Source organism: Salmo trutta, chromosome 16 (genome assembly GCF_901001165.1).
Source record: "Salmo trutta chromosome 16, fSalTru1.1, whole genome shotgun sequence".
Lineage (NCBI taxonomy): Eukaryota > Metazoa > Chordata > Actinopteri > Salmoniformes > Salmonidae > Salmo > Salmo trutta.
Genome location: NC_042972.1, coordinates 34,918,730 through 34,943,827, shown reverse-complemented (window position 1 = coordinate 34,943,827; position 25,098 = coordinate 34,918,730). Strand labels below are relative to the sequence as shown.

Sequence of the window (25,098 nt, the reverse complement as noted above, 5' to 3'; positions counted from 1 at the left end):
CCACCCGGGGATCTGCCGCTCCGGGTGGAATCCCACAAACTATACCCTCGGTTTATTGGCCCGTTTCCCATCTCCAAAATCATTATCCCCTCTGCTGTTCGTCTTCTGTTGCCCCGGACCCTTCATATACATCCTACCTTTCATGTGTCCAGAGTTAAACCCATGTCTCACAGCCCTTTGTCTCCTGTTTACTTCGACACTGTCTGCACCTGGGTCTTACCTTCAAACCTGATAATATGGTTGAATCATCATCATACACTACCGGTCAAAAGTTTTAGAACACCTACTCATTCAAGGTTTTTCTTTATTTTTTACTATTTTCTTTACTACATTGTAGAATAATAGTGAAGACATTAACACTATGAAATAACACATATGGAATCATGAAGTAACCAAAAAGTGTTAAACAAAGATTCTTCAAAGTAGCCACCCTCAGCCTTGATGACAGCTTTGCACACTCTTGGCATTCTCTCAACCAGCTTCATAAGGAATATATTTTAGATTCTTCAAAGTAGCCACCCTTTGCTGAGGGTACCAAAAAATGCTGCAGATATTTTTTGGTACCCTCTCCCAGATCTGTGCCTCGACACAGTCCTGTCTCGGAGCTCTACGGACAATTCCTTCATGGCTTGGTTTTTGCTCTGACATGCACTGTCAACTGTAGACTTTATATAAACAGGTGTGTCTTTCCAAATCATATCCAATCAACTGAATTTACCACAGGTGGACTCCAATCAAGTTGTAGAAATATCTCAAGGATGATCAATGGAAACAGGATGCACCTGAACTCAATTTTGAGTCTCATGCAAAGGGTCTGAATACCTATGTAAATAAGGTATTTCTGTTTATATATGTTTACTACATTTGCAAACATTTCTAAAACCCTGTTTTTGCTTTGTCATTATGAGGTATTGTGTGTAGGTTGATGATCGCCAAAAAAACTATTTAATCAATTTTAGAATAAGACTGTAATGTAACGAAATGTGGAAAAAGTCAAGGTGTCTGAATACTTTCCGAATTCACTGTCGCTCTGAATCCTTGATATGGCAGAGGATGAAACGTTTCCTTAACAACAGGTTATAGTCAATAATATAAAAGGCTGCACTGAAATCTAACAGTACAGATTAAGAATTAAACAAGAATGATATAGAAGAATACTACATACAGGTAGGAACTGGATGCACTCCATGGAATTATTTTGTTAAGCTTCTTTTGTTTTATTTTCTAATCAAGTTAGAAGAATACCCCATTGAACCCACACTTACTGTAGAAGTATTCATCCAGTAATTTGTGCTTTTTAATAACATCCTGAGAATGAAGCTATTCATTAATACATTTTCACATTAATCAATTGTCAATACACAGTGCACTAATAACAAACCAAAACAGATGAACCGAAAACCAGTATTGCAGGTATCATGGGTATAACATCTTGTTTTTTAAATGGGGATGTTAAAAAGAGCAGTCTCCCCAACAGATCTTAAATAGGATTAAAGAACATACACCATTTGATTTATACTCTAAACCAGACATTACATGATTAACCTTCTCATTGACAAATATATAAAAGTATGATATCACACCTATATAATTCCTATTGCCATAGCAATCCATAGGCCACCCATTCAAATATGTGGGTATCAGTGGAGGCTGCTGAGGGGAGGATGGCTCATAATAATGGCTGGAATGGAGTAAATGGAATGGTATCATGGTTGTGTTTGATACCAATACATTCAGTCCATTCCAGCAATTCCAGTCCTCCCCTCAGCAGCCTCCATCAGTGGGTATAGTCAACTCCTGATGAGTGCACACTCTGTTTCAGTACAGTGCAGTTAATTCATATACATTATTTTGACTTGCTCCAGATATCTGCATGCTATATGCACACTCCAGTTAAGTGCATGTCTTCATGCTAGTCCAAGTCACTGCATACTGTACTGTACAGTATGTCAGGAGTTGACTAATTTAGGTCTTAGAGATGGGTGTACACTAACATGTCACTTGCATCTACAGTAACGAATATCAAACTGTTGACAAACTGCACACATTTCATACACAACAAATATACAGTATTTATCTAAGTAACAATACAAAATGTATTACCTTGCTTTAGTCTTTACTCCCTGTTAAGATCACATCTATATGTCCAGTTAAAAAACGTTTAAGGCAAGGCAAGCAGTAAGTCTACAACAATAGATGCAAAAGTAAAAAAATATTGACTAGCTTGAGAATCTCTATAGGGAGATCACACACAGTGAAGAGGAATCTTTTCATTACTGAAACTCTTCTGAATAACTTATTCACAGAGAAAGCCAGCTCCTCGTGTGTGTAGAACAGGGCTGTGCAACTGGCGGCCCTTTTTTTAGAATACACAAGGCGCAATTTCGAAGTGTGGTTGTGCACATGTGGGTACGCAGACCCGCGAGTAACTACGGCCCCTCATGATGAGTTCAGATTTTTAGTGGGCCCCACGACCATCAAAGTTGGCCATCCCTGGTGTAGAATATTTTGTACGATGTGAGTCAGTATGGTGATAATTGGGATCTATTCTCTGTGTGTGTAGCCTGTGTGATATAAGTTCTCTCACTGTGTGTTGGAGTTGAGTGTGTATAGACAACCCAGCAGAGGGCACTGTTCTGTATTTGTGGCATTATTTCCCATCCTTTCTATTCCTCTGTAGATCTTAGGAAACATATTGCACTTGTCCCAGACCAGCAGCCATTATGAAAGCACTGGAACCACTGATCTTGAATAGAATGTTCTAGAATTCAGAATCTTCTTGTGGTCATCCTGCTGTCAATCATCCTGTAAGGGCCATGTCCTCTAGCCTACAGACACTCCTCTTTCACATACAGGATCTCATGGGCTGAACTAGGGACCTTAAAGACAGTTAGACAGAGACAGATAGTAAATGACGAGTGTGTGTGTGTGTGTGACAACATGCACAGCAATATTCCAGCACCTGGTTGACTCCTCCCACCACCAGCAAGCGGTCCCTGATGACGATGGACGAGGCAGAGCATCGCGCCATTGCCATGGGAGCCAGTCTCTCCCACTTCCTCTTCTGAGGGTGGAAGGCTTCCACCGTGTCCAGAACTGAAGGCTGGTGACCTGGGGACCATGCACGGTCATCACACGGTGTTCATACAGTCAATATACAGTGCATTCGAAAGTACATTATTCAGACCCCTTGACTTTTCCCACATTTGCTACGTTACAGCCTAATTCTAAAATGGATTAAATTGTTTTTTTTCTCTCCAATCTACACAAAATACCCCATAATGACAAAGCAAAAAAAGGTTTTTAGAAATGTTTGCAAATGTATGACCTTTTTTGACTATTTTCTACATTGTAGAATAATAGTGAAGACATCAAAACTATGAAATAACACATATGGAATCATGTAGTAACCAAAAAAGTGTTAAACAAATCAAAATATACTTTATATTTGAGTTTCTTCAAAGTAGCCACCCTTTGCCTTGATGACAGCTTTGCACACTCTTGGCATTCTCTCAACCATCTTCATGAGGTAGTCACCTGGAATGCAATTCAAATAACAGGTGTACCTTGTTAAAAGTTAATTTGTGGAATTTCTTTCCTTAATGCATTTGAGCCAATCAGTTGTGTTGTGACAAGGTAGGGGTGGTATACAGAAGATATTTGGTAAAAGACCAAGTCCATTTATGACAATAACAGCGCAAATAAGCAAAGAGAAACGACAGTCCATCATTACTTTAAGACATGAAGGTCAGTCAATTTGGAAAATTTCAAGAACTTTGAAAGTTTCTTCAAGTGCAGTGACAAAAACCATCAAGCGTTATGATGAAACTGGCTCTCATGAGGACCGCCACAGGAAAGGAAGACCCAGAGTTACCTCTGCTGCAGAGGATACGTTTGTTAGATTTAACTGCACCTCAGACTGCAGCCCAAATAAATACTTCACCAAGTTCAAGTAACAAATCTCAACAGAACCTTTTCAGAGGAGACCGTGTGAATCAGGCCTTCTTCGTCTAATTGCTGCAAAGCAACCACTACTAAAGGACACCAATAAGAAGAAGAGACTTGCTTCGGCCAAGAAATACGAGCAATGGACATTAGACCGGTAGAAATCCGTCCTTTGGTCTGATGAGTCCAAATTGGAGATTTTTGGTTCCAACCGCCGTGTCTTTGTGAGACGCAGAGTTGGTGAACGGATGATCTCCGCATGTGTGGTTCCCACCGTGAAGCATTGAGGAGGTGTGATGCTGTGGGGGTGCTTTGCTGGTGACACCGTCAGTGATTTATTTAGAATTCAAGGCAAACTTAACCAGCAAAGCTACCACAGCATTCTGCTGCGATACGCCATTCCATCTGGTTTGCGCTTAGTGGGACTATCATTTGTTTTTCAACACGACAATGACCCCAAACACACCTCCAGGCTGTGTAAGGGCTATTTGACCAAGAAGGAGAGTGATGGAGTGCTGCATCATATGACCTGGCCTCCACTATCACCCGACTTCAACCCAATTGAGATGGTTTGGGATGAGTTGACCGCAGAGTGAAGGAAAAATAGCCAACAAGTGCTCAGCATATGTGGGAACTCCTTCAAGACTGTTGGAAAAGCATTCCTCATGAAGCTGGTTGAGAGAATGCCAAGAGTGTGCAAAGCTGTCATCAAGGCAGAGGGTGGCTACTTTGAATAATCTTTGTTTAACACTTTTTTGGTTACTACATGATTCCAGGTGTTATTTCATAGCTTTGATGTCTTCACTATTATTCTACAATGTAGAAAATAGTAAAAATAAATAAAAACCCTTGAATTAGTCGGTGTGTCCAGACTTTTGAATTGGTACTGTAAGTATTCAGACCCTTTACTCAGTACTTTGTTGAAGCACCTTTGGCAGCGATTACGGCCTACAGTCTTCTTGGGTATGACTCTACAAGCTTGGCACAACTGTATTTGGGGAGTTTCTCCCATTCTTCTCTGCAGATCCTCTCAAGCTCTGTCAGGTTGGATGGGGAGCGTCGCTGCAAAGGTATTTTCAGGTCTCTCCAGAGATGCTTGATCGGGTTCAAGTCCTGGCTCTAGCTTGGCCACTCAAGGACATTCAGAGACTTGTCCCAAAGCCACTCCTGCGTTGTCTTGGATGTGTGCTCAGGGTCGTTGTCCAGTTGGAAAGTGAACCTTCGCCCCAGTCTGAGGTCCTGAGCGCTCTGGAGCAGGTTTTCATCAAGGATCTCTCTGTACTTTGCTCCGTTCATCTTTCCCTCGGTCCTGACTAGTCTCCCAGTCCCTGTCGCTGAAAAACATCCCCACAGCACGATGCTGCCACCACAATGCTTCACCGTGGAGATGGTGTCAGGTTTCCTCCAGGAGTGACGTTTGGCATTCAGACCAAAGAGTTCAATCTTGGTTTCATCAGACCAGATAATCTTGTTTCTCATGTTCTGAGAGTCCTGTCAAGCGGGCTGTCATTTCTGTTTACTGAGGAGTGGCTTCCGTCTGGCCACTCTACCATAAAGGCCTGATTGGTGGAGTGCTGCAGAGATGGTTGTCCTTCTGGAAGGTTCTCCCATCTCCACCAAGGAACTCTGGAGCTCTGTCAGAGTGACCATCGGGTTCTTGCTCACCTCCCTGACCTTTTTTGGTACCCTTCCCCAGATCTGTGCCTCGACACAATCATGTCTCGGAGCTCTATGGACAATTCCTTCGACCTCATGGCTTGGTTTTTGCTCTGACATGCACTGTCAACTGTGGGACCTTATATAGACCGGTGTGTACCTTTCCAAATCATGTCCAATCAATTTACCACAGGTGGACTCCAATCAAGTTGTAGAAACAACTCAAGGATGATCAATAGAAACAGGATGCACCTAATTTTCGAGTCTCATAGCAAAGGGTTTGAATACTTATGTAAATAAGGTATTTCTGTTATTTAGTTTTTATAAAATAGAAAAAGTTTCTAAAAACCTGTTTGACTTTGTTATCATGGGGTATTGTGTGTAGATTGATGAGGATTAGATTTTTTTTATTTCATCCATTTTACAATAAGGCTATAGCGTAACAAAATGTGGAAAAAGTCAAGGGGTCTGAATACTCTCTGAATGCACTATATGGTCATCACACATTGTCATGACCAAAAACACACATATATAAGCCTATTCACACTCCCATTCACACTCCAATTCACACTCCCATTCACTCTCCCTCACCGAGTCCTCCTGCTACGACCATCCTGCCCCTGAGGAAAGATGAGGCAAAGTCAGCCCTCTTAGTCTTCATGGCCACCGTGTCCTCTGACTTCAACCACAACCCTGGAGGGAGACAGGAGAGGACGATGTTAGAGTGTGTGTGTGTGTGTGTGTGTGTGTGTGTGTGTGTGTAAGTATAAACCTCATTTTAATAAGGGTTGGGGTGGCAGAGAAGTGTGTGTACAATCAACTTTGACCACTGCATAAAACTCCAGCAAGGTGACACTTTTTTTTCTCCATTTATTTTTGAATTCTGCAGTTACAATTTGGTGTGTGCCTGAATGCTGGTGGCACCACAACTCAATAAGAAATACTGTGCGCACCTTGAATACAAATGTCCACACACACACACACCAAGCTACCAGGTCATGGCCCCAGATATTGGAAATAAGAAAATAGGGTACATTTCCTGTAAAAACATCCAATCTGAACACTTCAATTGCTTCAAAGGAGAAAAACAAGTTATTTTCCTCCTGCAGTCTGGCAGGGGATGACTATTACAGTAAATTGGCATATTATTTACACTTCTACTTAGGCAAACATTTGTGCTGCTAAAGACAGTGAAACTATTTCAGAGAAACAGCATCTAGGGAGATTTTTTGTTTTTCAAAGACTCTTTTAAAGCTTTTATGTTGTCTGTAAGAAACCCAAGCCTGCGTGAGTTTAGTATCTCTGACTTCACAATCAGCTCCACAGAGAGAGAGGAAGAAAAATACAGAGGGAGAGAGAGAGGGAGACAGAGAGACATAGAGACGAAAACATAACCAGAGCAGATAAAAGCACTTTGTTAATGAACTGTTGCCAATCCAGCCCATATTTGAGCTTGAAAGGGAATAAGGCAGAGCACAGCTGGCGACGGGCACACTGCTCTGCGACTCACTGCCAGGGCCTTTGTTGTTGAAGTGTTGGCTGGCTGGCACTCTCAGGGGCTTCCTCCAAATAACTTTTTAAAACATATCATATTCAGCACTAAGTTCCCTTTTTCCTTCAGATTCAGAGGGAGGGGCACACACTAACACACTAGCGGGAAGAAAGGTTCAGAGAGTTTAGTTGCTCTACTACAGATAGTTGAACTAGAAGGGACTGGAGATATTGCAGTTGTGTAGTTAATGTATGTTCTGGGCTGTGTGTGAGTGTATCTTGTATACAGAGAGTGTGCATTGGTGTGATGTATTTTCTACAGTTTTGTAGAGGCTTTGGTAGTCAGTGGTTTTCCTTTGAACAGATCATGATGAGCTACAGTCAAACAGACATGGAGAACACAGTTCTGGATACTAGAAAATTCAGTGCTCTACATTGTTATGAGTTATGTCATATTAAACAATGTCTGTCTTTGTATATTGGAGTCATTTTAATATTCTACTTTTATCAATGTAATCTACACTCAGTGGCCAGTTTATTATTAGGTACACCCATCTAGTATCGGGTCGCACCCCCCTTTGCCTCCAGAACAGCCCGAATTCTCTGGGGCAAGAAAACGTTGCTCAATTGGTGTCAAGGTACTTAATGTGTGCCAGGAAAACATTCCATACACCATTACACCACCACCACCAGCCTGTACCGTTGACACCAGGCAGGATGGGACCATGGACTCCTGCTGTTTACAACAAATCCTGACTCTGCCATCAGCATGACACAACAGGAACCGGGATTCAATGGACCAGGCGATGTTTTTCCACTCCTCAATAGGAGTGGAACCTGGTATGGTCTGCAACAGCCCATCCGTGACAAGGACTGGCGAGTTGTGCGTTCTGAGATGCCGTTCTGCACACCACTATTCTGCGCCGTTATTTGCATGCCTCTTAGCTTGCACGATTCTTGACATTTTCCTTCGACATCTCATTAACAAGCTGTTTTCTCCCACAGGACTGCCTTGTTGCTGCTATTTTGCACACACATTTTCTGTCAACATTCTCAAAACATTCTCTCAAGACATTAAATTCTAGGTCAATCCAGAGCCATATATTCAGATATCTAAATAAATGGCTCTGGGTAAATCTAACAATGAGTGAGCAACAGAGTATAATATCCCAGTGTGATAGTTGCAGACAGCATGACCATCTGTGGAGGAAGGCAGATAATAACGCAATCTGTTTCTGAATCCTGTAATTTAAACACCTTCCTCCCTCCTCACTGTAGCTCATCTCCCATCTCATCTCCACTTAGATTAGATTGGGAGGGGGAGTGAATGGGCCTTATTGTTTACTGTGTGTGTGTGAGTGATGAGTGTGTGTGAGGAGGAAGGTAGGGAGGAAGGTAGAGTAAATGTCTGTCTGATTTCAGCCTGCCAGCTGGCCAGACAGACATTCTCACCGTGGTGTTAGATTAGTATTCAGACTCCCACTGCTTCTTTCATTTGGCTTCGACTGGTAAAAATAGAAAAATCCAAATGCGTGACAAAACAGCCTATTGTTTGAAATTACTTATCGATTTTTTTACCTGGGTATGGCTCTTACTTTTCTCTTCCTGGTCTCTTTTGAATTTGACCATTTGATATTAATTTTCTGTGAGACGGAAGATAAGTAGTTTTTCCAGGAGTATGAGGTGTGTGTGTGTGTGTGTGTGTGTGTGCAGCTAGCTTTTATTTGGAGAGAAATATAACTTTATTGTGTACCTGGAGAGGAAATCAGTGCACTTAAATGCATATGTATGTGTTTTGTGTATGTGTTTTTTTGTGGTTCTTACCCTGGTTAGTATCAAAGATGTTGACATTCTTGGTGAACTTGGAGCTCTGGTGGCCCCCTCCCTTCCTTAGCCCCCCCAGCAGACACAGCCTCCCCGAACTGTCCCAGAACACGCCACCGTACGAACGTTTACACGGCATGTTGGGTAGTGTACTCCAGGAGCGTGTCTCTGAATCAAATACCTCAAAGACCTTCAACGTGCGCTTACACTGACGCCCACCTAAAGAGAACACACACACACACTTAGAATACACATTACACGGGCAAACTGGCAAACACGCACACAAGCATGAACAGACACCCAAACACGCACACCCTTTCCTTACCTGCCACGTAGATCTTGTTGCCCAGTAGGTGTGCTGTAGCATCATATCGTGGTGTGGGCATAGGGGGCAGTAGTGCCCACACATTCTTCCTCAGGTCATACTGCTGTAGTATACTACGAGGGAGCAGGTCTGAACCCATACCACCCACTGCCAACGCACGCCCATCTACAGAGAAGGGTGAGAGAGAGAAACTGATCCATTAACATGGATCTGGCCATGTACAGAATGCAAGTATATATGTCCTTGTGTCAACCCCCACTTACACACCTTTCACAGCGACAGCCACCTCCCACCCAACACACCTTTCACAACAACGGCCACCCCCCACCTACACACCTTTCACAACAACGGCCACCCCCCACCTACACACATTTCACAGCGACAGCCACCCCCCACCTACGCACCTTTCACAACGACGGCCACCCCCCACCTACACACCTTTCACAACGACGGCCACCCCCCACCTACACACCTTTAACAACGACGGCCAACCCCCACCTACACACCTTTCACAACGACGGCCACCCCCCACCTACACACCTTTCACAACGACGGCCACCCCCCACCTACACACCTTTAACAACGACGGCCACCCCCCACCTACACACCTTTTACAGTGACGGCCACCCCCCACCTACACACCTTTTACAGTGACGGCCACCCCCCACCTACACACTTTTCACAACCACGGCCACCCCCCACCTACACACTTTTCACAACCACGGCCACCCCCCACCTACACAGCTTTTACAGTGACGGCCACCCCCCACCTACACACCTTTTACAGTGACGGCCACCCCCCACCTACACACCTTTCACAGCGACAGCCACCCCCTACCCAACACACCTTTTACAGTGACGGCCACCCCCCACCTACACACCTTTTACAGTGACGGCCACCCCCCACCTACACACCTTTTACAGTGACGGCCACCCCCCACCTACACACCTTTCACAGCGACAGCCACCCCCCACCTACACACCTTTCACAACAACGGCCACCCCCCACCTACACACCTTTCACAACGACGGCCACCCCCCACCTACACACCTTTTACAGTGACGGCCACCCCCCACCTACACACCTTTTACAGTGACGGCCACCCCCCACCTACACACCTTTTACAGTGACGGCCATCGCCCACCTACACACCTTTCACAATGACAGCCACCCCCCACCTACACACCTTTCACAGTGACAGCCACCCCCCACCTACACACATTTCACAACAACAGCCACCCCCCACCTACACACCTTTCACAGCGACAGCCACCCCCCACCTACACACCTTTCACAGTGACGGCCACCCCCATCAGTGCTTCTCTGAGGGCGCTCCTCTTCCTCCACCTCCCCTCCTCTGTGTTGTACACCTCCACCACCTTGAGAGGGCGCTGGTCCTCCCCCACACCACCCACCACCAGGATCTGCTTGCCCAGCACCGCCACAGCCGCACCCGCCCGAGGGGTGGGCATGGGGGGCAAGCTTAGCCATTGGTCCCCCTGAAAACAACAAAAAAGTGTCATTAATTACATGGTTGATTAGTCCTGTGTAAATGTTTGAACCGATGCATTCTGTGTTTAATCCTGTGTCTGTTTGTGTGTGTGTGTGTGTGTGTGTGTGTGTGTGTGTGTGTGTGTGTGTGTGTGTGTGTGTGTGTGTGTGTGTGTGTGTGTGTGTGTGTGTGTGTGTGTGTGTGTGTGTGTGTGTGCGCGTGCTTGTGTGTATGCTCCAACCTACCTCTGGAGAGTAAAGTTCCAGGGCTGGGGAGGGCCTCCCTGCAACATCACAGCCCCCCAGCATGTACATCTGCCCCCCCACCTCCGCCAGGGAGTGGTAGACACGCCCACTTGGCAGCCGAGCCAGGCTCTGCCAGTGGAACTCCAAGGCCGAGGGCACAGACATCTATATCTCGGCCCAGGGACGGGAAGGGTTGCTGGGGGAGAGGTGAGAGAGAGGTGGGTCCAGGGAGGTGGACAGGGTTAGCACCCCTGGGTATAGTGCCGTGTCAACGGGAAGAGTCGAGAGAGTGGTGTTGTCAGGAGATCCAGAGAACTAGGTGGAAGATCAGAGATAGCGGATGGAGCAAGGTCAGCAAAGCCCAACCGCAGGCTCTTCCCCTGGAGTTGACCACTGGCTCGTACTAGGTCCTGAAGGAAATGAGAGGGAAGGATGATTAGTATGGAACAGGAAAGACAATGTAATATAATCCAATAGAAGAGTACTTGTCTAAATTCCCACTGACTCAGAATAATATGGTCATTTAGCAGATGCTTCTAATCAAAGCAACCTACAGCTATTTACTATTGAATAGATTGGATGTTCTGTTCTGGCCTTTGGCTGTGTGTGTGTATGTGTCATGGCCCTCTTTAGCTGTGTACAAAATCAGGGTGAATTGGGCTTTACAAGCAGAGGAAAACATCCATCAGTAACCAGGCAACGCCTTCCCTTCCCCACATCCCCCTCCCTCTTTCTCCTCTCTCTCCGTGTCTAGTTCTTGCCTGTAACCTATTTCTTCTACCCACACAGACAGTGTGACTGAGCAGCAGCAGCCGCATGGTGGATCAGCTCAGTGTTCTTTCATAGTCCGAGATCATCTGGTCGTCACAATGGTGGCACAGAACTACTCGTTTCTCCTAAGTGGAGATTTTTATTTTCGCCCTCACTCACCTGTCCATAACCTCATTTGAATTCCATGCTGTCACTGTCACTCGTCCCTTGGAGACCAACCTCTTGACATCTGCTTTCAAGTAATTTCTTTCCAACTCTGTTTCCCCTTCTTGCCTCTTTTGACATCACCCTTTGCCAGTCCCCTCCCACTTACAAGGCTGGCAATATGCTTGACCTCATCTTTACAAGATGCTGTTCGCCTACTAATCTCACTGCAACCCCCTCCACGTCTCTGATCACTACTTTCCTTTTCTGTCTCCCTTTCCTCCAACCCTAGTCACTCAGCCCCTACCCAGATGGTCATGCACCATGTCGCAATCTTCACTCTCTCCCTCCCACTACTTTCTCCTCTTTTCTCCTATCATCTCTCCCTTCTGCTAAACCCTTCTCCCTCCTCTCTCCTGATTCTGCCTCTTCAACCCTACTCTCATCGCTTCCCGCATCCTATGACTCGCACTGTCCCCTTTCCTCTTACCCGGCTTACTGTCCCCTTTCCTCCTACCCGGCTTACTGTCCCCTTTCCTCCTACCCGGCTTACTGTCCCCTTTCCTCCTACCCGGCTTACTGTCCCCTTTCCTCCTACCCGGCTTACTGTCCCCTTTCCTCTTACCCGGCTTACTGTCCCCTTTCCTCCTACCCGGCTTACTGTCCCCTTTCCTCTTACCCGGCTTGGCCCTCCCCTCCTGAAACATTGGCTGAGTGACTCACTGCTTACAGAACAGGGCTGCGGGCAGCTGAGTGAAAATGGAGGAAAACTACATTTCCAGAGGACCTATCATCCTTCCACTCCCACCTCTCTACCTTCTGTTGCTCTGTATGCACTTTGTATTACTCTAAATTATAACCTTCTGTCTCTAACCCGAGAAAACTCTTTTCCACCTCCTCCTCCCTCCTTAATCCTCCGCCCCTCCCTTTCCCTCCTCCCTCTCTGCGGACAACTTTGTCACCCTCTTTGAAAAGAAGTTTAACGACATCTGCTCCTCATTCACTCAGCCTATTGAATCCACTGTTCACTTTCACACAGAACTACCCTGCGCCTTGACCTTTTTCTCCCCTCTCTCTCCAGATGAAATCTTGCGACTAGTGAGGTCCGTCCACCCGAGAACCTGCCCACTTGACCCCATCACCTCTTCCCTTCCCTGGAGACCTTCTCCCATTCCTCACTTTCCTCATCAACTTATCCTTGACCACTGGCAGTCGTTCCCCTTTTTAAGAAACCAACACTCTGACTCAAACTACAGACCGGTATTCCTTCTTTCTTTTCAAAACACTTGAGCATGCTGTTTTTGATCATCTCTCTCGCTATCGCTCTCAGAACGAAGTTCTTGACCCTAACCAGTCAGGCTTCAAGATGGGTCACTCAACCGAGACTGCTCTTCTCTGTGTCACGGAGGCTCTTCATACTGCCAAAGCGGACTCTCTCTCCTCTGTTCTCATCCTCCTAAATCTGTCCGTTGCCTTCGACACTGTGAACCATCAGATCCTCCTCTCCACCCTCTCAGGGCTGGGTGTCTCAGGTTCTGCACACTCTTGGATTGCATTCTACCTGGCAGGCCGCTCCTATTAGGTGTAGTGGAGAGGATCTGTGTCTGCACCATGTACTCTCATGACTGGTGTCCCCCAGGGCTTGGTTCTAGGCCCTCTCCTCCTCTCTATACACCAAGACACTCAGCTCTGTCATATTCTCACATGATATCTCCTATCATTGCTATGCGGATGATCCTCAACTACTTTTCTCCTTCCCCCTTGTGACACCCAGGTGGCGACACGCATCTCTGTGTGCCTGGCAGATATCTCAGTTTGGATGTCGGCCTACCACTTCAAGCTCAACAGACAAGAAGAAGCTGCTCTTCCTCCTGGGGAAGGCCTGCCTGCTCAAAGACCTCTCCATCATGGTTGACAACTCCACGGTGTCCCCCTCCAAGAGTTAAAAAAAGACTTGGCATGACCCTGGACAACATGTTCTCTGCAAACATCAAAGCAGTGACTCGGTCCTGCATGTTCATGCTCTACAACATTCGTAGGGTATGACCATACCTCACAGAGGAAGGGCCACAGGTCCTAATCCAGTCACATGACATCTCCGGTCTGGACAACTGCAACTCTAGCACACGTTCTGCCAACTCTGGTCTCTTGGCCCTTCTACACCTAAAGCTAGGACAGCAAAGTCCCTGCCCATCTTCTGAAAACATCTGAAACCCTAGCTTTTCAAAGAGTATCTTAAATAAGAGCATCTGCGTCAGTAAATGACTACAAAGTCAAATGTAAATGACGTAAGAGTCCACAGCTAAAATTCTGGTAGCGACACTTACAAAATACCTATTTCTACTGAGCAGTGACAACCTATTAACACCCCCACACATCACACTGAGAGTGTGGGTGGGTAATATAAAACATGGATATCATTAGGCTTCATTGACAAAAAGCCTTTAGTAGACGAAGTGCTTGGGTACACATCACTCAAACATAATTGGCTTACTTCAGTATGTATTTTTTTTCCTGCGAGGGAACTTGTGTGAGTTTGGCACATTCAACAATGGAAGTTTAGTTCGTCAATCTCTCAATCAATCAAATGTATTTATAAAGCCCTTTTTACATCAGCTGATGTCACAAAGTGCTATACAGAAACCCAGCCTAAAACACCAAACAGCAAGCAATGCAGATGTAGAAGCACGGTGGCTAGGAAAAACTCCCTAGAAAGGCCAGAACCTAGGAAGAAACCTAGAGAGGAACCAGACTCTGAGGGGTGACCAGTCCTCTTCTGGCTGTGCCAGTTGGAGATTATAACAGTACATGGCCAAGATGTTAAAACGTTCATAGATGATCAGCAGGGTCAAATAATAATAATCACAGTGGTTGTAGAGGGTGCAACAGGTCAGTAACTCAGGAGTAAATGTCAGTTGGCTTTTCATAGCCAAGCATTCAGAGTTTGAGACAGCAGGTGCAGTAGAGCAACAGAGTCTAAAACAGCAGGTCCGGGACAAGGTAGCACGTCCGGTGAACAGGTCAAGGTTCCATAGCCGCAGGCAGAACAGTTGAAACTGCAGCAGCAGCACGACCAGGTAGACTGGTGACAGCAAGGAGTCATCAGGCCAGGTAGTCCTGAGGCATGGTCATAGATAAGACAGGAGAATTACACCAGATATTAAAGACTGACCCTAGCCCCCCGACACAAACTATTTCAGCATAGATACTGGAGGCTGAGACAGGAGGGGTCGGGAGGTATGTACAGCAGGACCAAATCGGAGAGATAGGTAGGAGCAAAACCATGTCATGCTTTGTTGGTTAGCAGTAAAACCTTGAAATCAGCCTTTGCCTTAACAGGAAGCTAGCACTGGAGAAATATGATCACACTTTTTGGTTCTAGTCAAGATTCTAGCAGCCGTGTTTAGCACTAACTGAAGTTTATTTAGTGCTTTATCCGGTAGTCAGAATGTAGAGCATTGCAGTAGTCTAATCTAGAAGTGACAAAAGCATGGATTAGCTTTTCTGCAATGTTACGAAAATTGAAAAACGCTGTCCTTGAAATATTCTTGATACGTTTGTCAAAAGAGAGATCAGACCAAAGTACTGCTGAGGTCCTTCAAAGTTTTATTTGAGACGACTGTACAACCATCAAGATTAATTGTCAGATCCAACAGGAGATCTCTTTGTTTTTTGGGACCTAGAACTAGCATCAGATTCTCTCTCTCTCTCTCTCTCTCTCTCTCTCTCTCTCTCTCTCTCTCTCTCTCTCTCTCTCTCTCTCTCTCTCTCTCTCTCTCTCTCTCTCTCTCTCTCTCTCTCTCTCTCTCTCTCTCTCTCTCTCTCTCTCTCTCTCTCTCTCTCTCTCTCTCTCTCTCTCTCTCTCTCTCTCTCTCTCTCTCTCTCTCTCTATAAATAAATAAATAAATAGAGGTGGCAGGTAGCCTTTTAACCGAAAGGTTACTGGATCGAATCCCTGAGCAGACAAGGCAAAAATATGTTGTTCAGCTCCTGAGCAAGGCAGTTAACCCCCTGTTCCCCGGGCGCCGAAGACGTGGATGTCGATTAAGGCAGCCCCCCGCACCTCTCTGATTCAGAGGTGTTGGGTTAAATGCAGAAGACACATTTCAGGTGAAGGCATTCAGTGGTACAACTGACTAGGTATCCCCGTTCCCTATACACTGTGGTATTTCACCCAATAGATATGGGAGTTTATTAAAATTGGGTTTGAAGTTAGGAAGTGCAGCTCAGTTTCAACCTCATTTTGTGGACAGTGTGCACATAGCCTGTCTTCTCTTGAGAGTCAGGTCTGCCTTCGGTGGCCATTCTCAATAGCAAGGCTATGCTCACTGAGTCTGTACATAATCAAAGATCTTCTCCAGAAATGTTCAGAGTGGTCCCTTTATGGGTCATTTGAGGTATGATAAGGTTAAAGCGTTGTACGGGACTTGACCTACACCTAACCAATAAAACTATAAATGCTTAGAAGATTTCCTCCACCCTGGTAATGCATTCTCTCTCTCTCTCTCTCTCTCTCTCTGCAGACAAATAAAAGGAAGTATGCATGCACAAAGAGAATAAAGAAAGATAGACTCTTCTTTTAGAAGAAAAAAAAAATTCTCCACTGTGTAACTTTTGAGGGCAAGGAGTGGGTTACCATAGAAACAGTGACACGTTTTGGAGTTGCGAGGCCAGGGTACAGATGGCCAGCCAGCCAGTATATTACTTGGTTTGGTTTTAATAATGGATTAAAGAAGGAAAGCATAACAGCAAATAAAAGCTGTGGTGTTGTTCTCCACTCTGAACCCGGCAGGCAGAGTCTTGTTAGTGAGACAGAATTGCTTTCTCCTGGCGTGCCTTGCAGAGCATATTAATTGCAATCAGTAACCAATTTGCTTCGCCACGTCTTTTTTTAAATGAACTGCTTGAACAGCTTGAGATCAACAGTAGTCTCACCAGCACCCAAGGAAGTCATTCACAATCAGCATGAGTCTCTTTTCATACTTTTAATTAGTTAGTTAGTCTCCTTCGATCCCTATATAGGCACGAGTCGGCTGCCTATATAGTTACAATGTAATCCTCAGCAAAGCTATTAGTCCATGTTTCAGATACAAGGAGCTTGGTTTGATCGTGGTGATGGCGTACTCCCAACGGTCTCCCTATTGTCTTTCCTCTCTCTCCCACTCCATCTGTCCTCTATCGCTCCTGTCTCTCTCTCTCTCCCTCTCTCTCTCCCTCTCTCTCTCTCTCTCTCTCTCTCTCTCTCTCTCTCTCTCTCTCTCTCTCTCTCGGGATTGTTTAACAACTAACATTTAATTAGCCTGCAGAATTCAAATAGTGCTTTACTCCCCACACCTCAGAACCACTGCAGTGTGAGCAGTGGAGTCAGGGTAAGGGGTGTGTGTGTGTGTAGTAGTCAGGGTTTTTTGTAGCAGGTCTTAATCCTGCTCTAATAGCAGTGTTTACGCTGGGGTGGGCTTAAGTAAACTGACACCCAGGAGAGCCACTCATTGCTAACGTTATAAAACTGCTGGTCATTCAGTGTAAATACAGTCCAACACAGCTTTATTCCACTCATACAAGACTGTTCACAATAAGGTGGATGACTCATGCCTAACACATTTCAATAACAGTACTGGCCCCATTAGACTCCCAGACAGAGAACAGAGGAGGATAGAATCAAACCTACGTTGTTACAACTGGTAATGTAGTACCTTTTCATACATTACTCCTCACAGCAGTTTTACCATAGTGATTTACTAGCTTGAGGGCTTGCTATACTGCAGTATACTGCTCATGCTATTATTCTTAGTTTACACAGCTTAAGTACAGTACATTTCAGGGAGGCAGTCTCTCACAGCGTCATACCACCCTGAAGGCTAACGCTACTGCTTACTACACTTTGAAGACCAAGAACAAGAAGAACATTCTCCCTACAGAAAATCTCATCGTCACTTCTCATCATTAAAAAAGTTGTTTCGAAGGATTTCATACTCTGTTCTGATTGCATTCATTAGCATCAGCAATGCTCTCCTGCTTTCAGACAAAATAAATGGTGCCTGCCTTGTGCCTCGCTGTTGTTGTTGTCTATGAACATTACAATAACAACAACATTAATGTTTGATTTAGTTGAAATGGCTCCACTGTTGATGGGACGCAGTTCCCTTTCCTTCACAACATGTTGTACAGTATGAATGTACCGACATCATCACACACAGTAGCACATTAACTAACAGTGACAGATGTTGACTCTCAGCTACATCTTCCTATTTGTAACAGACAAATGAATCTCTTGGAGCTGCTCTACTCCAAGCTTAGCGATTACCAACCCTGGTCCTGGAGATCTACAGGGTGTGCAGGCTTTTGTTACAGCCCATAACTACCACACAGCAATAGAGATAGTCAAGGCCCGGCAGTTGAGTAGTTGAGTCAGGCGCGTTAGTGGTGCTGGACTAAAGGACCAAGGCTGATTGTGAGGTTGTGGGCAGAGGCAAGGCCACTGAGTGACTATACACATCCCTCATTAAATCTAACCTCTCTCTCTCTCAGGGGGTTTGACCCGATGACCAATATCTGATGACTGATACACCGATACTGATGGTTAATACACAATAGCAATGCTGAGAGGAGGCTGAGGTAATGTCTTGAATGTCAGCTCTCTCCGCTACACTGCTACTGCTCTTTCTCTCTCTCAAACGTCTTACTTTCTTATCAGCAATTAGCAGCCCCACATAGCTCTATCTAAATAAATGAACATGGGTTTCAGAACACAGGACCAGGGAGAAGAGAGTTGTGGTAGATTGTTGGCAGAGCTGGAGGAATAGTTGGCCAAGTAAGTATCTAATCTCTCTCTGTTAAAAGGCTAATGTCTGTCTCACCCTCCTGGCATCGCCTGTGTGTGTGTGTGTGTTTGTATGCTGTCTGCATGTGAGTAAACAGCTGCTGTAAAAGCAGACCAATAGTTTCCATAGTAACCCAGCAGCGTACATACAGGCAGCACAAGCGGATACAAGGCGGTGTGGCAGTTAGAAATGAAAACATCAAAAACTTAGATAGAATATCTCCCTATCGGCCAATTAACAGACTTATGGCCGATTACATTGCAATCCACGAGGAGACTGCTGACCACCTGTTACGCGAGTGCAGCATCAAAAGGACCTTGTGGCTGCAAGGAACCAAGGTAAGTTGCTAGCTAGCATTAAACTTATCTTATAAAAAAACAATCAATCTAAACATAATCACTAGTTAACTACACATGGTCGATGATATTACTATGTTAACTAGCTTGTCCTGTGTTGCATATAATCAATGCGGTGCCTGTTAATTTATCATGGAATCACAGCCTACTACAACCTCGCCAAATGGGTGATGGTAAACAAAAGCGCATTCTCGAAAAAAGCACAATCGTTGCACCAATGTACCAAACCATAAACATCAATGCCTTTCTTAAAATCAATACACAAATATATTTTTTTTAAACCTGTATATTTAGTTAAAAGAAATTCATGTTAGCAGGCAATATTAACTAGGGAAATTATGTCACTTCTCTTGCGTTCAGTGCAAGCAGTCAGGGTATATGCAACAGTTTGGGCCGCCTGGCTCGTTGCGAACTGTGTGAAGACCATTTCTTCCTAACAAAGACCATAATTCATTTTCCAGAATTTTTCAATAAATTATGACATAACATTGAAGGTTGTCCAATGTAACAGCAATATTTAGACTTAGGGATGCCACCCGTTCAATAAAATACGGAACGGTTCCATATTTCACTGAAATAATAAACGTTTTGTTTTCGAAATGATAGTTTCCGTATTTTACCATATGAATGACCTAAGGCACGTATTTCTGTGTGTTTATTATATTATAATTAAGTCTATGATTTGATATTTGATAGAGCAGTCTGACGGTAGGCAGCAGCAGGCTCATAAGCATTCATTCGAACAGCACTTTCCTGCGTTTGCCAGCAGCTCTTAGCAATGCTTGAAGCACAGCGCTGTTTAGGACTTCAAGCCTATCAACTCCCGAGATTAGGCTGGCAATACTATAGTGCCTATAAGAACATCCAATAGTCAAAGGTATATGAAATACAAATGGTATAGAGAGAAATAGTTCTATAATTCCTAGAATAACTACAACCTAAAACTTCTTAACTGGGAATATTGAAGACTCATGTTAAAAGGAACCACCAGCTTTCATATGTTCTCATGTTCTGAGGAAGGAACTTAAACGTTAGCTTTTTTACATGGCACATATTGTGCTTTTACTTTCTTCTCCAACACTTTGTTTTTGCATTATTTAAACCAAATTGAACATGTTTCATTATTTATTGAGGTATCAAGGCACAAAACTGAGGACACATATTTTAGGCATTCTGTTATGTAAGCCATTGGACGGTATACTCAATTGAGACATATTGCACATTACCCCCTGGGAACAAACACGCATACACACTTGGAGACACACGGACACTCAGTACACTGGCTGCTGTGAAAGAGCCCCATTAGAATGACTTTATCCAACGTGGCAGCCTGGAGAAGGCATGAGTGCAGACAGAGAGAGCAAAAAGAAGAAAAGAGAGATGAGGAGGGTATTGAGGAGGAGTGGGATAAAGGAGAGTTTTGCTGAGGTAGAGAAAGAGAGAGATTATTGAGAGAGCAATAAAGAACAAGTAGAGTTATTGATGGTTGGGGAGCCTGGGACACAATCCCTAGGGTTTTATACTTAATTACTATTGTGTGTGTGTGTGTGTGTGTGTGTGTGTGTGTGTGTGTGTGTGTGCGTGTGCGTGTGCGTGTGCGCGTGCGCGTGCGTGTGCGTGTGTGTGTGTGTGTGTGTGTGTGTGTGTGTGTGAGAGAAAGAAACGAGAGCCTACAGGACCAGGTCTCCCTATTTAATTTTTCTGTCAGCAGAACTGGACTCCCTTGTGTCACTCTCTGCTGTGCTGCCTGGGCTAGTGAGATGGGGGGTGCAGGAGAGGTAGGAGAGAGGGAGGCAGGGAGCAGGAGAGGGGCGAGGGGTTAGGGGACTGCCAAGGCTCCCCAGCAGTGAGAGGTAGCAGACTGACAGGCCAGAGCTGGCCTAAAATAAATCCCACAGAGTAGCTCAATGCACAATGCACAAGCCCACTGATCTATAGGGTGTTTGTGATTGTAAGTAATCAATAAGCGCTGAGAGGACAGGAAGAGGAGAGAAGGAGGAAAGGAGATTTCAGGAAAGGGAAAGGGGATTTCAGTCTATATTCAGCTCAGAGAGTGTCCCAGATCTCTCAGCCTTGCTCCTAGCTGTATAGCGTGCGATTGGGCTGGGGGTGAGACATTCAGACAGCATAACAAACAGATGACAATTCAGACAGAATAATGCATGAGTCATTATTCATTATCTTCAGCATCAATCTCCTCATCACTACCACAAGCACAGTCATCATCATCATGACCAACAACAACAACCACTACAACAACACCATCATCATCATCATCATCATCACAATCCTCCTCATCATCTTACCACTTGTAAAAATAACAAGTTAGAACATAAAAATAGATAATAGGTGTACCACCATGAATAATAGGCTTATAATCTACGGAATGTATTGCACACTTTTATCTAGTTTTGTATTAAGGTGCATCATGATGACCTGAAAGTCTTTCAATACTCACATAGTTCAAACTGATCTCATCCCCAGGGCAATTGAGCATAAGCGGAAGTGTCTGGTGATGCCGCATGCATATCATGTCGGAAAGACGGAAATGTCCGACTTGATTACCTAGGCAGAAGATTCGGATCCCGAGTTTCCCACTTGGGAGTAACCAGAATCAACCAATCGGAAGCTCTACGTAAATAACTTACGTTAATTTTAACTCGGACGTCCCGAGTTTCCGACATGATCTGAACGCGGCATAAATTCAAACAGAAGATTTATGAACAAGATCAATATTTGAGGCTTTGTATGATCAAATCAAATGACAATGTATCCAGTCAGCGCAATATACACTGAGGTATGTGAAAATCAACGTTAAGGATGCTAATAACTTTGTTGTTTCTGTAGCCTACAATATCCATTCAACGTTGTTTTATTTACGCCGCATTTCGTCTGAATGACACAGCCAACCAAAAATAAATTACTGGTATACTGAAACAACGTTTTGTATGTAGAAGTAAGGCTATTATTAGGAATAGGAAGACCCCACATACAATAAGAGGCTGCAGAGCTTCCGGCGACTGAGTTTTCGGAACACCGAGAGGTGCAGCCACACTCCCCACACAACGATCGGTCGGTCACATTAAAAGCGACAATATTTACATGAATCCTTCTCAGTTACATTACGATCTTCACGCGGTCCAGGTGCTCCCATGCCTTCTATCCGTCGGCGTTTCCCCTGGCCAGGCTGAGAGATGGAGAGAGGTTTCAGTGCAATAAGCCACTCAAGTAGCCTAATAGACACACCCTCCCCCTTCTATCCTCGCTGTGAAACAGGCAGGCTCTTGTGGTACCGAACACTTAAAAACATTTTTAAACAAACCCAGCCACTTCCATCCATCGTCATTGTGTGGGTCACACCTGAAATACACATTTCTGCCTTCACCGTAGCCTACTAATTGTCATTCATACATTAACTGTGGAAATCGGAAAGAGACTGTGCTGTACCGATAACCCACATCGCACTTTGACACACATTTATGCATTTTAATTTTAAGTAGTTTTGCATAAAAAGTTTTATTTTATTGCCTTCAGTAGACTCAATCCAAATCACTGCATGAAATGTTATAGTGAGTACATAGCTCTGCAGAATTATGTCAATAAAATGTTATATCTAATATTCCTTTTGTTTGCGTTTATCATTTAACTCAACTTTTTCTGTCAATGTCTGTGTATCAGTGCCATTGAATTTGTTGGCATGTGGACTAATATGTTGTTGAGTTGTGTTCTTACACTGGTACAGTCATGCCATATATGAGAGATGTATGACTGCGCATGTGCGAAAATAAATAAAGTGCATTTTCCCCCGTTCTGGTTAAGACACCAATGATGAACATGTGTGTTTATTCCTCCGTTAAGTAAACCGGTATTCCTGTCCTGAAGATGTCAGCACCAACAGGTTATGGGCCCAGGAGGGAACATGGAAGCCGATGGAATAGATTATATTTCGACGGAGATGAAAAAAAGTACGAGTTATGGGAGACAAAGTTTTTGGGGCACTTGCGTTTGCTTGGGCTAAAGGCCGCCATATTGAGCGTGGATGAAGATGAAGAAGACAGAGAGAAAAATGAAGAAGCCTACGCCGAATTGATACAGGTTTTGGATGATAAAAGCCTTTCCCTGATAATGAGAGAAGCAGCAGATGATGGGAGAAAAGCGTTGAAGATATTGAGGGAACATTATGCAGGTAAAGGGAAGCCACGTGTGATTAGCCTCTACACTGAACTAACTTCTCTTCAGAAAGCCGCTGACGAAAGTGTTACGGACTATATCATTCGTGCTGAGACGGCTATTACAGCACTGAGAAATGCTGAAGAGACTTTAAGTGACGGGCTGTTGATTGCAATGGTTCTGAAAGGTTTGCCCGAATCATTTAAGCCGTTTGCCATCCACATAACGCAGAGTGACGAGCCGACAACTTTTGGCAAGTTCAAAACCAAGTTGAGGAGCTATGAAAGCACCGAGAAGTTTAGCGCCATTTCCACTGACGACAACGTGATGAAGGCAAGTAACATTAAAGTTAGCTGGCCAAGAGGGAGAGATAAAGGGACCGAGATAACCTGCTTCAACTGTGGCCAGAAAGGGCACAAGGCCCGGGAATGTACCGTTACTGGAGAGCGCAAAGAACGGAGAAAGTGGTGTAGTTTTTGCAAGAGCTCCACTCATACTGACGCAAATTGCAGACGAAAAAGAAGAGACAATGTGAAACAAGCAACAGATGCTGAAAGCCACACATTTGCATTCAGAATAAGTGACTGTCAGGTTAGTGGACTGAAACAGAAAGGGCTGATGGTTGATACGGGAGCAACGTCACATATAGTCACGGACATCGGGAAGTTTAAGGAGTTTGACGAGACTTTCAAACCGGAAAAACATTCCGTGGAGCTGGCTGACGGAACAAGAACGAATGGTGTCGCGGAGAGGAGAGGTGCAGCGGAGGTTTACCTGAGAGACAACACGGGTCGTCGGGTAAAAACAACGCTGATGAAGGCGCTGTACGTGCCGTCGTTTCCACAGGACATTTTCTCTGTTAAAGCAGCGACAGCCAACGGAGCTTCAGTCAACTTTCGACAGGGGTGTAACAAGCTCATTCACAAGAACGGTACCACTTTTGACATCGAGGAGTACGATAGACTTTACTATCTTAACACTGTAAGTGATGAATATGATGATGGATGTCATGGGTGCTATGATATTCACACATGGCACAAAATTCTTGGCCACTGTAATTTTGAGGATGTGTCAAAGTTAGAAAATGTGACAGAGGGAATGAAAATCACAGGTAAGATTGACAAATCTACCCTCAACTGTGAAATCTGCACTCAGGGAAAATTTGTTCAGAGCAGAAACAGAGAGCCTGATGAAAAAGCAAAAGCGGCTCTTGAGCTTGTGCACACTGATTTGGCTGGCCCTATTGAGCCAGAGGCGAAAGATGGGTTCAGATATACTCTAGCATTTACGGATGATTATTCAGGGGCAGTTTTTGTGTATTTCCTAAAAGCAAAAAGTGATACTGTAAAAGCTACTGAGAAGTTTATTGCTGATGTGGCCCCTTATGGGAAAATAAAGTGTGTCAGGTCAGATAATGGCACAGAATTCACAGCCAAAGAGTTCCAGTCACTGCTCAGTAAGAACGCCATAAGACATGAAACTTCAGCCCCTTACTCACCCCATCAAAATGGGACGGCTGAGAGAAATTGGAGAACATTGTTCGAAATGGCAAGATGCATGCTACTTGAAAGCAACCTACCAAAGAACTTGTGGACATATGCTGTAATGACTGCTGCAGTAATTCGCAATAGGTGTTACAATAAGCGTGTAGGACAGACTCCACACTACATGTTTACTGGGAGAAAGCCTGATCTTTCAAAGATGAAAGAATTCGGATCTGTTTGCTATGCATATAGACAGAACAAGAAAAAGTTAGACTCAAGATGTGAAAAGGGTATTTTTGTCGGGTATGATAAAAATAGTCCAGCATACCTAGTCTACTACCCAGACACTGGGAAAGTTCTTAAAAACAGAGTA

The 25,098-nt window shown here is 44.5% G+C and overlaps 1 protein-coding gene across 8 annotated transcripts in view; it reads right to left on the bottom strand.

Annotated features, from left to right (window-relative positions):
- Positions 1-2,789: 2,789 nt before the first annotated feature.
- Positions 2,790-25,098, bottom strand: part of LOC115150650 (kelch domain-containing protein 8A) — a 77,379-nt gene continuing 55,070 nt past the window's right edge. For 2 of the 8 annotated variants that reach the window (XM_029694141.1, XM_029694143.1), the window contains 6 exons: positions 10,980-11,389; positions 10,531-10,741; positions 9,242-9,406; positions 8,917-9,135; positions 6,193-6,294; positions 2,792-3,111 (listed from right to left, as the gene is read on the bottom strand). In XM_029694141.1, coding sequence (XP_029550001.1) covers positions 2,891-3,111; positions 6,193-6,294; positions 8,917-9,135; positions 9,242-9,406; positions 10,531-10,741; positions 10,980-11,144 — 1,083 coding nt within the window. In that variant the 5' untranslated portion in view covers positions 11,145-11,389 and the 3' untranslated portion in view covers positions 2,792-2,890. Of the gene's footprint in view, positions 3,112-6,192; positions 6,295-8,916; positions 9,136-9,241; positions 9,407-10,530; positions 10,742-10,979; positions 11,868-21,529; positions 21,627-22,064; positions 22,131-22,173; positions 22,261-25,098 lie in introns of those variants that run through there. The other 6 variants (XM_029694150.1, XM_029694146.1, XM_029694144.1 and 3 more) reach the window with 6 other exon arrangements.